The sequence below is a fragment of the Mandrillus leucophaeus genome, unplaced genomic scaffold (genome assembly GCF_000951045.1).
Source record: "Mandrillus leucophaeus isolate KB7577 unplaced genomic scaffold, Mleu.le_1.0 Scaffold217, whole genome shotgun sequence".
Lineage (NCBI taxonomy): Eukaryota > Metazoa > Chordata > Mammalia > Primates > Cercopithecidae > Mandrillus > Mandrillus leucophaeus.
In genome coordinates, this window is record NW_012102221.1 from 2,485,678 (window position 1) to 2,498,147 (window position 12,470).

Below are 12,470 nucleotides of genomic sequence, written 5' to 3' on the forward strand. Positions count from 1 at the left end.
GGGAGAAGGCTGGACAGCCACTAGGTCTGCCACACCGAGCCACTCCCAAGGTTGAACAACATAATCTCAGAACGTTTGTTTTGTTCTTTTGGCAAGAACTCTTACCGTGTTTATGTGACTGCAAGGAGCACACTCTACTTTTGTCTACGTGATAAATACCAAATTAGTATTTAAGTAAAAAACGAAGTGTTGAACAATTTGTTGTATAAGTGTTGACCTTATACACCAAATTAGCATAATGACATTTATATTGATTTGTCATAGTAAGAGAACTGCAAAATAAACTACAGTGAGCTACCTTTTCCCACCTATCAGATTGTCAAAAATTCCTAATTGTGGTGTTATGGTAGCCGGAATGTAACCTTCTCTTACATTGCTGGTGGGAGAGAAAATGGCTACAAATTTTTGAAGAGAAATTTCTTCAGTAATTCTACCTCTAGACTTTATCCTACAATGTTCCTGCATATGTGTGAAAGAGGGAAAGATTGAAACCAACCCAAGTGTCCTTCCACAGGGGACTCTGGTTAAACGAAGTGCGCAATCCCCGCAGTGAACACCAGCCTTCCATAGTGGACAGAGGCAGCCCTTCTGTACGCATCGGAAATACCCCAAGATAGAGGACGCTCTCTCGGTACCCGTCAGAAATATCCCCAGACAGAGGGAGCCCTCTGCATGGCAATCAGAACTGTGCCCAGACAGAACGGAAGTCAGAAAGGTGCCACGCAGTGTGTAGAATGTGAGCTCTCCTGGCACAGAAGAGGAAATCTTCTCATTGTATATTTTATATCTTACAGTATTTTCATTAAATCATGGGCATATACCAGCTCTTCAAAAATTAAGACATTATACAAAGTGAAATGCTAAAAACAACAATATGTGTTTTTCTCAAATAATATGTTCTCAGGAAAGACTTTACAGAAACACCTCTTCTTATCAGAAATTACATCCCAACCCTCTTTTGTGTGAAGTGTTGCTTCCAGTCTACTAAGGTAATTAGCAGGTAACAAGATAATATCGTTTGCTACTCTTGAAGGCACTCTGATTTTTAGTTCCAATTTTGTTTGAACCTGTCCGCATTTTGGGTCTGGCCCCGTTATGCCCTACCGTCATTTTGCTCTTTTGGGTTTTTTGTTTGTTGTTGTTTTTGTTTTGTCTTTCTCAGGACAAATTCCTTTGTATCCCCAGTCTTTGAACTTTGTGAAAAATGTCCTTTCTCATCTCATAGAATCTGGTGCAGCCGCTCATTTCAGCTTGAACTTCTATATTTTGTGTGATTATTTTATTTTGTTGTTCATGTTAGCTATAGTATAAGCTTCATGAAGCCAGGACATATCTGTTTGCTCACCACTGTATCCTCAAAGCTCAGCATGATGCTCTCACATTACTGTGCTCAATAAATATTTTCCAAGGCCAGGTGCAGTGACTCACGCCTGTAATCCCAGCACTTTGAGAGGCTGAGGTGGGTGGATCACAAGGTCAGGAGTTCAAGACCAGCCTGGCCAACATAGTGAAACCACGTCTCTACTAAAAATATAAAAATTAGCTGGGCATGGTGGCATGTGCCTGTAGTCTCAGCTACTTGGGAGACTGAGGCAGGACAATCGCTTGAACCCAGGAGGTGTAGGTTACAGTGAGTCGAGGTTACACCACTGCACTCCAGCCTGGGCAACAGAGTGAGACTTCGTCTCAAAAAAAAAAAAAAAAAAAAATTCACACTTGATGAATTGTATAATTGTTGGCACAGGTTGAAAGCTATGTGGTGACAAACCAAATTCTAGGTTACTGGACTAGATCACAGCAATAATGAGATAAATATTTGCACCAAACAGAAAAGCCCAGTACTTAGAATACAGGGAGCTGCTTGCTGAAGACTTTACTGTAACCATCCATTTGTGCCCAAGTTGTTTTTTCTCCGTAGTATGGATGTAGTCAATGGTGACTTTTGTCAAATAAATATGCGGTGTAGCTCTTTGGGGGCCACAGTCACAGTAGCAGCTTGTCTTATGGAGGCTTCAGCTTGCCTCCCTATCGCCATCAGCCTTTCCCTCCCAAGACATTTTAAATAAATATACGATCCATCACAAATCATTTTTCAGGAAAGTGTATCTTTAAGATTGGTCCTAAGGTACCACTTCTAGGTACATTGCTGCTTGTCATCCTCTTCCATACAGAAATTCTGGTATCTTCACATTCACTCTTACCTTTGTCTACTCAAACTGATTTTTTTAAACATATGTTTTAAAATGGAAATGACACGAATTCCTGACTATTCTGAAAGTCTGCCATTAAATGCAATCAAATTCTTTCTTTACAAAGAAATGTGTTCACACAGGCAGAGTGTAGATTCCTGCAAAATGGTGAAGACTGTCTTTGTTCTCCTTTCTTCCAGTTTTCATTGTTCATTGAACAAATCTATTTATGGTGGTTTCTTTTATCAGTTCTTCTACCTGATCCCTGCTGCCACTACTTGGTTATTTTCTGGTATATCTGCCTATATAGTAATCGTCAGAAATATTGCCTTATGGTAATTCTTAGACTCCTTAGAAGCATGATCAGAAACAAAGACACTGGATGCTGAAACAAACTACAATGATGATAGAACGGGAGTTTTGGACATAACAGCTTGTGACAGTTTGTTTTCTTCTGGCGTTTTCCTACCAACACCAAGCCCCTCCAGCGTGTTACTGTGGAGGAAGCATGCTGGCACAATGAGCTCAACACCCTCTCCCAGCAAATCCTCTGTCCTTCAGGGACTGCAGTGGCCCCTGGGAACCCGTTCACGCTGCTTGAGTTTTCTCCAGAATCCAGTCCACGTACTCGACCACGTTGGTGTAAACGCCTGGCCGCTCCCTTTGAGCACAGCCTTCGCCCCAGCTCGTGATGCCCACCAGATGCCAGATCTCGTTGTGTTTGCAGGACAGAGGGCCTCCCGAATCTCCCTAGAACAAGGGGAGACAAGAAAAGGTGCACAGATCAACTCAGACGCTTCCCGTCTTCAGCACATCTTGCTCAGGCTGATTTTGTGTAAATGCTGTCTTGGACTCTTAATATACTGCAGAGAACCCGGGTGCTTGCGTTCATCTAGTCAGTCTCCTCATTTTTGCCAAGTCAAGCAAATACACTGTGTTCCCTGCTCATTGGCAGAAGACTGCTTTTCAAAATGCATTAAGCGGCCGGGCACGGTGGCTCACACCTGTAATCCCAGCACTTTGGGAGGCCAAGGCGGGTGGATCACGAGGTCAAGAGATCGAGACCATCCTGGCCAACATGGTGAAACCCCGTCTCTACTAAAAATACAAAATAAATTAGCCAGGCGTGGTGGCGCACGCCTATAATCCCAGCTACTCAGGAGGCTGAGGCTGGAGAATCACTTGAACCTGGAGGTGGAGGTTGCAGTGAGCAGAGATCACACCACTGCACTCTAGCCTGGGTGACAGAGCAAGACTCTGTTTCAAAAAAAATGCATTAAGCATTCCGATTTGTGTATATTCCATTGGCTAAGAACATTGCGTTACCTTGCAAGCATCCTTCCCTCCTTCCCTGTAGCCGGCGCAGATCATCTTATGGGTTATTTTATGTCCTCTGTATCTCTTCTGGCACTCTTCATTGGTCACTAAGGGGATCTTGGCTTTCTGGAGAGTATTCTGTATTTTGTCTGAAAAAAATTTTTTGGTTTATTTGTGGAATAACCATATACAATACATATAAACGTATATACATATATACACACACACACATACACACACACACTTTTTTTTTAATTGAGACGGAGTCTCTTTCTGTTGCCCAGGCTGGAGTGCAGTGGCATGATCTCGGCTCACTGCAACCTCCGCCTCCCAGGTTCAAGCAATTCTCCTGCCTCAGCCTCCCGAGTACATGGGATGTACAGGCACCTGCCATTATGCCCGGCTAATGTCTGTATTTTTAGTTGAGATGGAGTTTCACCGTGTTGGGCAGGCCGGTCTTGAACTCCTGACCTCAAGTGATCCACCTACCTTGGCCTCTCAAAGCGCTGGGATTACAGGTGTGAGCCACCGCGCCCGGCCACATATATTTAAAACAAAAATCACGGCCGGGCATGGTGGCTCACGCCTGTAATCCCAGCGCTTTGGGAGGCCGAGGCAGGCGGATCACAAGGTCAGGAGATCGAGACCATCCTGGCTAACATGGTGAAAACCTGTCTCTACTAAAAATACAAAAAATTAGCTTGGGGTGGTGGTGGGCACCTGTAATCCCAGCTACTTGGGAGACTGAGGCAGGAGAATTGCTTGAACTGGAAGGCAGAGCTTGCAGTGAGCTGAGATCGTGCTCCAGCCTGGGCTCCAGCCAGGGCGACAGAGCGAGACTCTATCTCAACAACAACAACAACAACAACAACAACAACAATCATGCCTATATAAAAATCTAGAAGGAAAAAATGTTAGATTTACTTCACGGACCTTTTATAATTACAAGTATGAAGAAGACATTATTCCCACTATTGCATGTACCATTTTGCTAATGTTAATTAAGTTCCAAAATTAATTATGACTCTAACTGGAATGACTTCCCAGAGAAAGTAATTGGATAGCAGGCTAGAACATTTACTGAAAAGTGCTAGGCTTCACATTAAACTTCATTAAATATAATTAGTCTTTAAAGAGATGTAGTCACATTTAAAATTTCCAATCAAACAGACGAGGCACCAGCCTCACTTGGGTGACTTTTCTTTCCATCGGTATTAATCCGCTTCCTGCAACTGAGTAGTGTGACTCGATTGTGCTTCAGCTACATGACTTGACAGGGCAGAAAGGTTTCCGTTCTTCATTTCTAGGCTGGAGCACATATAACATCATTTTTACCTCTTAATTTTCTGTACCCCCATCCAGTCACCCAGCAGTCAGTGTATATCACATTTCTATCACCTTTTGAAGGCAGACATATGGGTCGTTGAGAATCTAAATGTAAAAAATCATGGTTTAAATATGAGATGCAAAATAGATCCTCTTTTCCAGAAGAGACTCTTCTTCCACTGTACATTATCTGTGTTTTCTTTGTTTACTATATTCATTTTTGCCTTGTTGTCGTATATTTTCCTCCCTCAGGTTCAGCATGATATCGCGCAAGTGCCAGGATGAGGGGGCGAGAGAGAGACAAGCCCCACCCGGCCACTAACTCCTCATCCAACTCAGTTTGTGATCCTGCACAAGTTGCTTAATTGTCCTAACCTTCAATCCTTCATCCCTAAATTATCTTTACTAAATTATCTTTAGACCAAATTATCTTTACTATTCCAATGTATTATGAAACTGTGTCATTCTATGCACCTGAAGAAGCCTCAGGAGAACGTATCTCTTCACCCACATTCCCAAAATAAGTTTCAATCGCCAGGAACGTGTGTCAGCCTTAACAGAATGAATGGCTCGTGTTCCAGGCCCTCTCGCTTCCATGATGATAACACACGGAGAGACTGGCAGGCTCAGGTCGTAAATCTAGCCGCGTTAAACATCTTATCCAGTTCACCATTGGAGATAACTTTCCGGATAAAATTCTCCATACCTGTGTAATTCACTGTGGTTTCCAGTTTCAACAAGGCAATATCATAGCCACTTTCTGCCATTTTATATTGATCATGGATTATTATTTCTTGAACCCCAAAGAAAGATGTATCCTCTTTTATTTCAGATTGATTTAAAATGCCAATGTAGACACGCAAAATCTTAGGTGACTCTACCCTAAGGAGCAAACAGCAGAGGAAAAGAAATTTCCTTTACTGAAAATAATTCCCAGACATTGTGAAGTGTGTGACTATTTAACTATTACTAATATTTTCTGCCAATGACGGACATTTAGGTGGAAAAAAGTGATTTTTTTCCTAAGATTTTTCAGGATAAAAAACATATTCACCCTATAAAGAAAATCCATTATACACAAAAAATGAATGAGCACTCCCTCCATGCTCCAACACACACACACACAAGCAGACACAGGCACACACACGCACACACAGGCACACACACACACAGGCACACACACACACAGGCACACACAGGCACACACAGGCACACACGTGCACACACAGGCACACACACCCACACAAGCACACACACACACGAAGATTACTGAACTTAGTCTCTCCCTCGCCAGTGACTAGCTGTGACACTGAGAAACTCAGGCGGCCTTTCTGCTACTCCATTCCCACATGTGACAGGTAACAGGAACTCTTGATTTCACATGTGTTCTTGAGTTTAATATGAGTGTGCTGCAGACTGATTAAAAAAGAAAACTAAAACTAAAAAGCACAAAAAACTGTGTCTGGAAACAACTCGGAGGATACTAAAGTAGCAAACAGAAAGTTTGGCTGACTTAACTTCCCTGGAATATATATACCCCCAGCTGGAGCCTTTATGTTTGGCCAATGCTGAAAGTGACCTAAGTAAGGAACCCAGTTTGCAGATGCATACTGAACTCTTCCTGTATTTTATTTATTTACTTAGAGATAGGGTCTCGCTCTGTTGCTCACGCTGGAGCGCAGTGGCGCTGTAGTAACTCACTGAACCCTTGAACTCCTGGGCTCAAGCGATCCTCCTACCTCAGCCTTCTGAGCAGCTGGTGCTACAGGTGCACAAACCACCAGGCCTGACTCGTTTATAAATAATTTTTAGAGACAGGGTCTCACTATGTTGCCCAGGCTGACCTCAGACTCCTGGCATCAAGTGATCCTCCCACCTCAGCCACCCAAAGTGCTGGGATTACAGGCATGAACCACCACACCTGGCCTCTTTCGGTATGTAAACACACACACACACATGCACACATGCACACACGCACACACACATATTAGAAATTTGATTCAGAGAGTGGTAAATCCTCTGTGAGTTTAGTTCTGGGCGCAGCGCACAGAGCGAGGCACACAGGGAAGGAGGTATGCTCTTGCAGGGAATAACATGAAGGCCCCTGGGGATGTGGATGTCGATGTCGTTAAACGGGAAGCAGAATTGCAGGCAGTCAAGCGGCCGTGTACCTGCACCTGTTCTGATGCTGGGAGACCATGAGGGACTCTTCCTTTCTGCCTTTTTTACCACTGAAGGAATTAATTAATTTTGCAAATAAGACAATTTAATTGAATAAAGTATTTCCTAATATGCTAGTAATATTTTTTATAAATGTGTGAACAAGATGAACTAATAAAAGCAGCCATGGTACTGACCCATAGAAACAGTGAGCGGCCGTTAATATCCACTGGTTTCCAATGATGGAGCCTCCACACAGGTGTCTCTGAGTGGGTGAGGTGGTGTGCAGAGTCACCTGCCACGGCCACTCACCACGAACAGATGCAGTTCCTCCAACGATCCTGGGCTTGATTTTGGTGGTACACTCTGCAACAGAAGCATTGCGATGAGCAGCTTCCTACATCTTCCTTTCCACCAGTAATTATGCTCTTTCAGGAACAAGAAGAAGAAAACCTTCCCTCAAGTCAACAGTTTATCATGACCCTGAGTTACAGAGACTTTATAATCAAGTTGCCAAAGCAAAACATGCACATGAAAAATGGAAGTAACTAATTCATCTTGTAATTACACACCCCAAAGGATGCGGCCCTCCTGTGTGGTACTACAAGGCTGTCTTACCCTTCTTCAAATGATAACGCGAATGTTTCTTTTAAACCAGTGGTTGTCAAGTGCAGTCTCCAGACCAACAGTGTCACCTGGGAACTTGTCAGAAATGCACATTCTTCAGCCCCACCTCAGATCCAGTGAATGAGAAACTCCAGCCTGGAAGCTCAGCCCTCTGTGTTTAAACCAGCCCTGCTGGCGTTTGAGAACTACTCTTAGAAAGAAAAGGCGAGCACCTTGCCCTCAGGCTGCAGCCATTGTCCAGTTCCTGCCCTGTTCCCGTGACTCTGCTGACCATGACTCCCAGTCACTCCTGCTCCATCCACGTCCAAAGTAAGACTGATCTGCGAACTTCTTCTGACCTTTGGCCTTGTTGACAGTTTGGGATTCTCTGGGGTCCTTGGTACTTTTCAGGGACTTTGACTTAGGTTCATCCTGTGTTTCTTTACTCTTGTGGCTGCCTAGAAAGAACAGTTCCCTCTCTTTCTACTTACTGGATGCCCAACACAAGAACCCATCCTCCAGGCTGGAACCTTGACCCAGCCTGCCATGGAACCCAGATGGCATGGGAGTGGGGTGTTCATACTCTAGACACACACACACACACGGAACACAGATGGCATGGGAGTGGGGTGTTCATAGACAGCAGTATTCTAGACACACACACGCACACATGCGCACACACACGCACACACACACGCACACACATGCACACAATCGCACTCACGTGCATGCACACAATCGCACACATGCACACTTATGTGCACACACATGCACACACACTCACACACGGAACACAGATGGCATGGGAGTGGGGGTTCGTAGACAGTATTCTAGACACACACACGAACACACACATGCACACACACACGCACACACGGAACACAGATGGCATGGGAGTCGGGGTTCGTAGACAGTATTCTAGACACACACACGAACACACACATGCACACACACACGCACACACACACACGCACACACGGAACACAGATGGCATGGGAGTCGGGGTTCGTAGACAGCAGTATTCTAGACACATGCACACACACGCACACACCTATGCAACTCATACTTTTATGTGCCTATGGGTTGCCTGCATAGCTTTTAAATTGCAGATCCTGACTCCGTAACGTCTGTGTGGGTCCTGAAATTCTAATAACCTCCTGGGCGATGCCAATGTGCCGTGCCCAGATCACACTTAGAATAACCAGGCTCAGGTGCTCAGAGAGGCTCCGTGTCCCAAGCTAAGGGAGGAGTCTAAGTTAACAGAAGAATCACTGATGAGAAGCCGGATCCTAGAAGATCCACTCACTAGTTTTGTGGGTATAAAACAACCTTGCTAGGCCTTTTTTTCCATGGTAGGAAAATGAGCGTATAATTCTGGCGCGGATTTCAAATAGAAGGAGAGGAAGAGAGAAGGAGTTTGGAAGGAAACAGCAGCTAACAGCAACTGAGGTGAGAACGAGCAGGATGTGTCTTTGGAAGCCTGAACAGAGGCTCTCATTTTAGAGCTGGTAGGGTGAAAATTTGTTTTGGAGGGTCCTCTATTCTGGAATTTCTCGGAAGCCTTTATAGTTTGCAAGATGGGAAGTGTCATAAAGGTAAATTTTAGGAAAATTAATAGGTAAGCAGTAACTAGTGTATGTTAGAAATAATTCAGTCAAGACCCTATTAAGCACAGGTGAGAGGCCTTGATGTTCATCCTATTTTGATTCTCAGTTTAAATGAAAGGCTGAAAATACGTGTTTAGAATCATATTTTGTGTTAGGAAATGTTTGTTTTCGTGGTGCTGCTATCTATCTTCAGAAAGTTAAGTTACACTGTAGACCAATGGCAGACAAGACACCATCAACAATTCCCTTTCACATTAGGGAGTTATTCCATCAACTACAGTGCAGCAAAACCTAGTTATCTAATTCACTCCCTCCAAAGGTGCACTGAAAAGACATAAGACTTTATTTTCCTTTATCTTACATTTTCTCCTGCAGCTATCAATCTTTATCTGGTATATTCTGTAACTTCTACAGGGCCAGAGTCTGTAAATCCAACGAGAAAACCATAATGAAGAAGGAAGGGGGGAAACGCAATCTGCAATGTATTAAGGTATACGTGCTCGTTCCCATATTTTAAACCATGTCAACATTACTTAACAACAACATCCGCTAAGCATCCCTTCTAATGCTCAGAAGTAGAAGAAACACAACAGAATGGTGCTGAATGCTCCTTCTTGTCTTAGGGAAATTTATGGTGAGGAAAACAGAATGTATGGGATACGACTTAATCGACTTGCTTTTTAAGGAGGCTTGAGCCATCCAAAGATTCTCATCGGAGCGCCTCTGAGCTCTAGGACGACGCAGTTTACTAGTTAGGGTATCAGTGTTGGAGGCAATATGACATCTTTTTTTTTTTGTTTTGAGACGGAGTCTCGCTCTGTCGCCCAGGCTGGAGTGCAGTGGCGCGATCTCAGCTCACTGCAAGCTCCGCCTCCCGGGTTCCCGCCATTCTCCTGCCTCAGCCTCCCGAGTAGCTGGAACTACAGGCGCCGCCACCTCGCCCGGCTAGTTTTTTGTATTTTTTTAGTAGAGACGGGGTTTCGCCGCGTTAGCCAGGATGGTCTCGATCTCCTGAGCTCGTGATCCGCCCGTCTCGGCCTCCCAAAGTGCTGGGATTACAGGCTTGAGCCACCGCGCCCGGCCAATATGACATCTTTATGTTCTACAAAACAAGTTCTCAGAAATGAAGGATTGACTCGCCTTCTCAGTACAGCAGATAATCTGACAGGAAAGGTTTTTGTGCTTCTAAAACTATGACAAAGCATTATTATCACTTGCATTTTATTCATTAAATCTCAGTTGCATCTTATAGTGTATTGGAATATTGGACATTTAGCAGTAAACAGTCTAAGAACATGCAGCTTCTGTAAATCAGTATATAGTAAAGCCATCCTAAGTTATGACGGTAATTTAGGCAGTAGTGCTTGTGGTGCGTTCTTTCCTGTTGGGGATTTTGTCCCTTGGAACAATTCTGTTTGCCTACAAACCATCTCTTGTGACTATACTCAGAAATTGGCCACTGGGATGGAAACACTGCTGGTCGGATTTTTCTTGCAACTTTTATGTTATCATAGGTCTTGTATAATATAAACACTCTTATTTCCACCCTACCACACTCATTGTTGTTAGTAAAGTTTTACCTTAACCTATGCCAATTCCTAAGTCTCCGGAACCCTGCATGGAATCTGAATAAAGACCTCTAAAAAGGAGGTGTGCCAGTATTTCTTGAATAGATACACATTTTTAAGAAGAAAATGAGTAATTTGACTAACCAAAGTATTGATCGATATTTCCCTTACAAAGGATAATAGGAAAGATTACTGGCCTTGATCACAGGAGTGTTGGCAGAGTCTGGGTCTCATTATGAAATGCCAGTTGTGGCTGGGTACAGCAGCTCAAACCTGTAATCCCAGAACTTTGGGACACCAAAGCGGGAGGATCGCTTTAGCCCAGGAGTTCAAGAGCATCCTGGGCAACATGGCAAGACCCCATCTCTACAAAAAATTAGCCGGCTGTTGTGGTGCACACCTGTAGCCCAAACTACTCAGGGAGCTAAGGTGGGAGGATTGTTGGAGTCCAGGAGTTCAAGGCAGAGGCTGCAGTAAACACTGACCACATCACTGCACTCCAGCCTGGACAACAGAGTGAGACGCTGTCTCAAAAAAAGAAAGAAAGAAAGATAGAAAGAAAGAAAGAAAGAAAGAAAGAAAGAAAGAAAGAAAGAAAGAAAGAAAGAAAGAAAGAAAGAAAGAAAGAAAGAAAGAAAGAAAACAGAAATGCCAGGTGTATAAATGTGTCAAATTAAAACATATATTTAGTTAATACTAGGCAATGTACAGTTTGGTCAAGCCCCAGTATTTACCTTTAAAACACGGTCAGCTTGGGTGATAGGAGTGAAAATAACGGGAAATGGCAAAATGTGTTTATTTCATGAACATTCTCCCCTCTGCGGCTGGACCTGACAGTCTTGGTTGTGATGGATTCTGTATGGAATAATTCCTTCAGCTGTATTTTTTCAAGTGACATTATACTCACCATTATCCATTTTACACAGCCTTAATGTGTATCCAGAGATGCCTCCTCTCCCGCGAAGTATTTTAGTTGGAGATCCATTTGAAGAAAGCTTTAAGTAACATTTGCCCCTGCAGTTGGAAACAAAACGGTATAAACGTAATGCGCCTCACAGGCAGACGAGACAAGGGTATCTGCATGGCGCTTCACATGGCTTACTTCCCTTCGTTGCAAGATGCTTGAGCTGGGGCATAGGTAAAAAACTGGCAGCGGACGGCATTGGTGCACAGTTTCTGGCAGGCCTCGTGACCTTTCACAGCAACAATATCCAGTTCTTCTCCCAAGAAATCAGTGTCATGGTAAAATGAAGAATGGCAGAACACTAGACAGCAGACCACATGTCAGAGCGAGACCCTCCCTCAGCATGCATCAGCCTCCTCGGGGCTGGTCACGCTCAGCCAGAATGCAGAACTCAGTTTACCTGGGATGCTGTGCCTGCAGCTTTGGAGACTGAAACCAGAAAGAGCTTTGTTCTTTTTAATGCGTGTACTGGGTAATCCACTCTCAGATGTTTTAAGGAGACAAAGATTTCTAACAAAAACAAAAGGGAAGTAGAAATATATCAGACACGTAAAAACATTTTTACAGCACCTAGAGAAAGTAAAGTCAGCTCATGCTGGCACTTAATTGTGAAGATTTTCCTATTTTGAAAGTACTATTTGTAAACCATGGAGTCACACTCATAAACCATGGAGTCACACCCATAAACCACGGAGTCACACTCATAAACCACGGAGTCACACCCATAAACCAC

At 43.8% G+C, this 12,470-nt stretch overlaps 1 protein-coding gene across 1 annotated transcript in view; it reads right to left on the reverse strand.

The window, feature by feature from the left end:
• Positions 1 to 2,577: 2,577 nt before the first annotated feature.
• Positions 2,578 to 12,470, reverse strand: part of F11 (coagulation factor XI) — a 28,337-nt gene continuing 18,444 nt past the window's right edge. Inside the window, exons 8-15 of the mRNA XM_011980779.1 lie at positions 12,138 to 12,247; positions 11,876 to 12,038; positions 11,681 to 11,787; positions 7,190 to 7,358; positions 5,539 to 5,714; positions 4,842 to 4,937; positions 3,516 to 3,655; positions 2,578 to 2,939 (exon numbers count right to left, since the gene is read on the reverse strand). Of these exons, the coding sequence (XP_011836169.1) occupies positions 2,778 to 2,939; positions 3,516 to 3,655; positions 4,842 to 4,937; positions 5,539 to 5,714; positions 7,190 to 7,358; positions 11,681 to 11,787; positions 11,876 to 12,038; positions 12,138 to 12,247 (1,123 nt within the window). The 3' untranslated portion in view covers positions 2,578 to 2,777. The remainder of the gene's footprint in view (positions 2,940 to 3,515; positions 3,656 to 4,841; positions 4,938 to 5,538; positions 5,715 to 7,189; positions 7,359 to 11,680; positions 11,788 to 11,875; positions 12,039 to 12,137; positions 12,248 to 12,470) is intronic.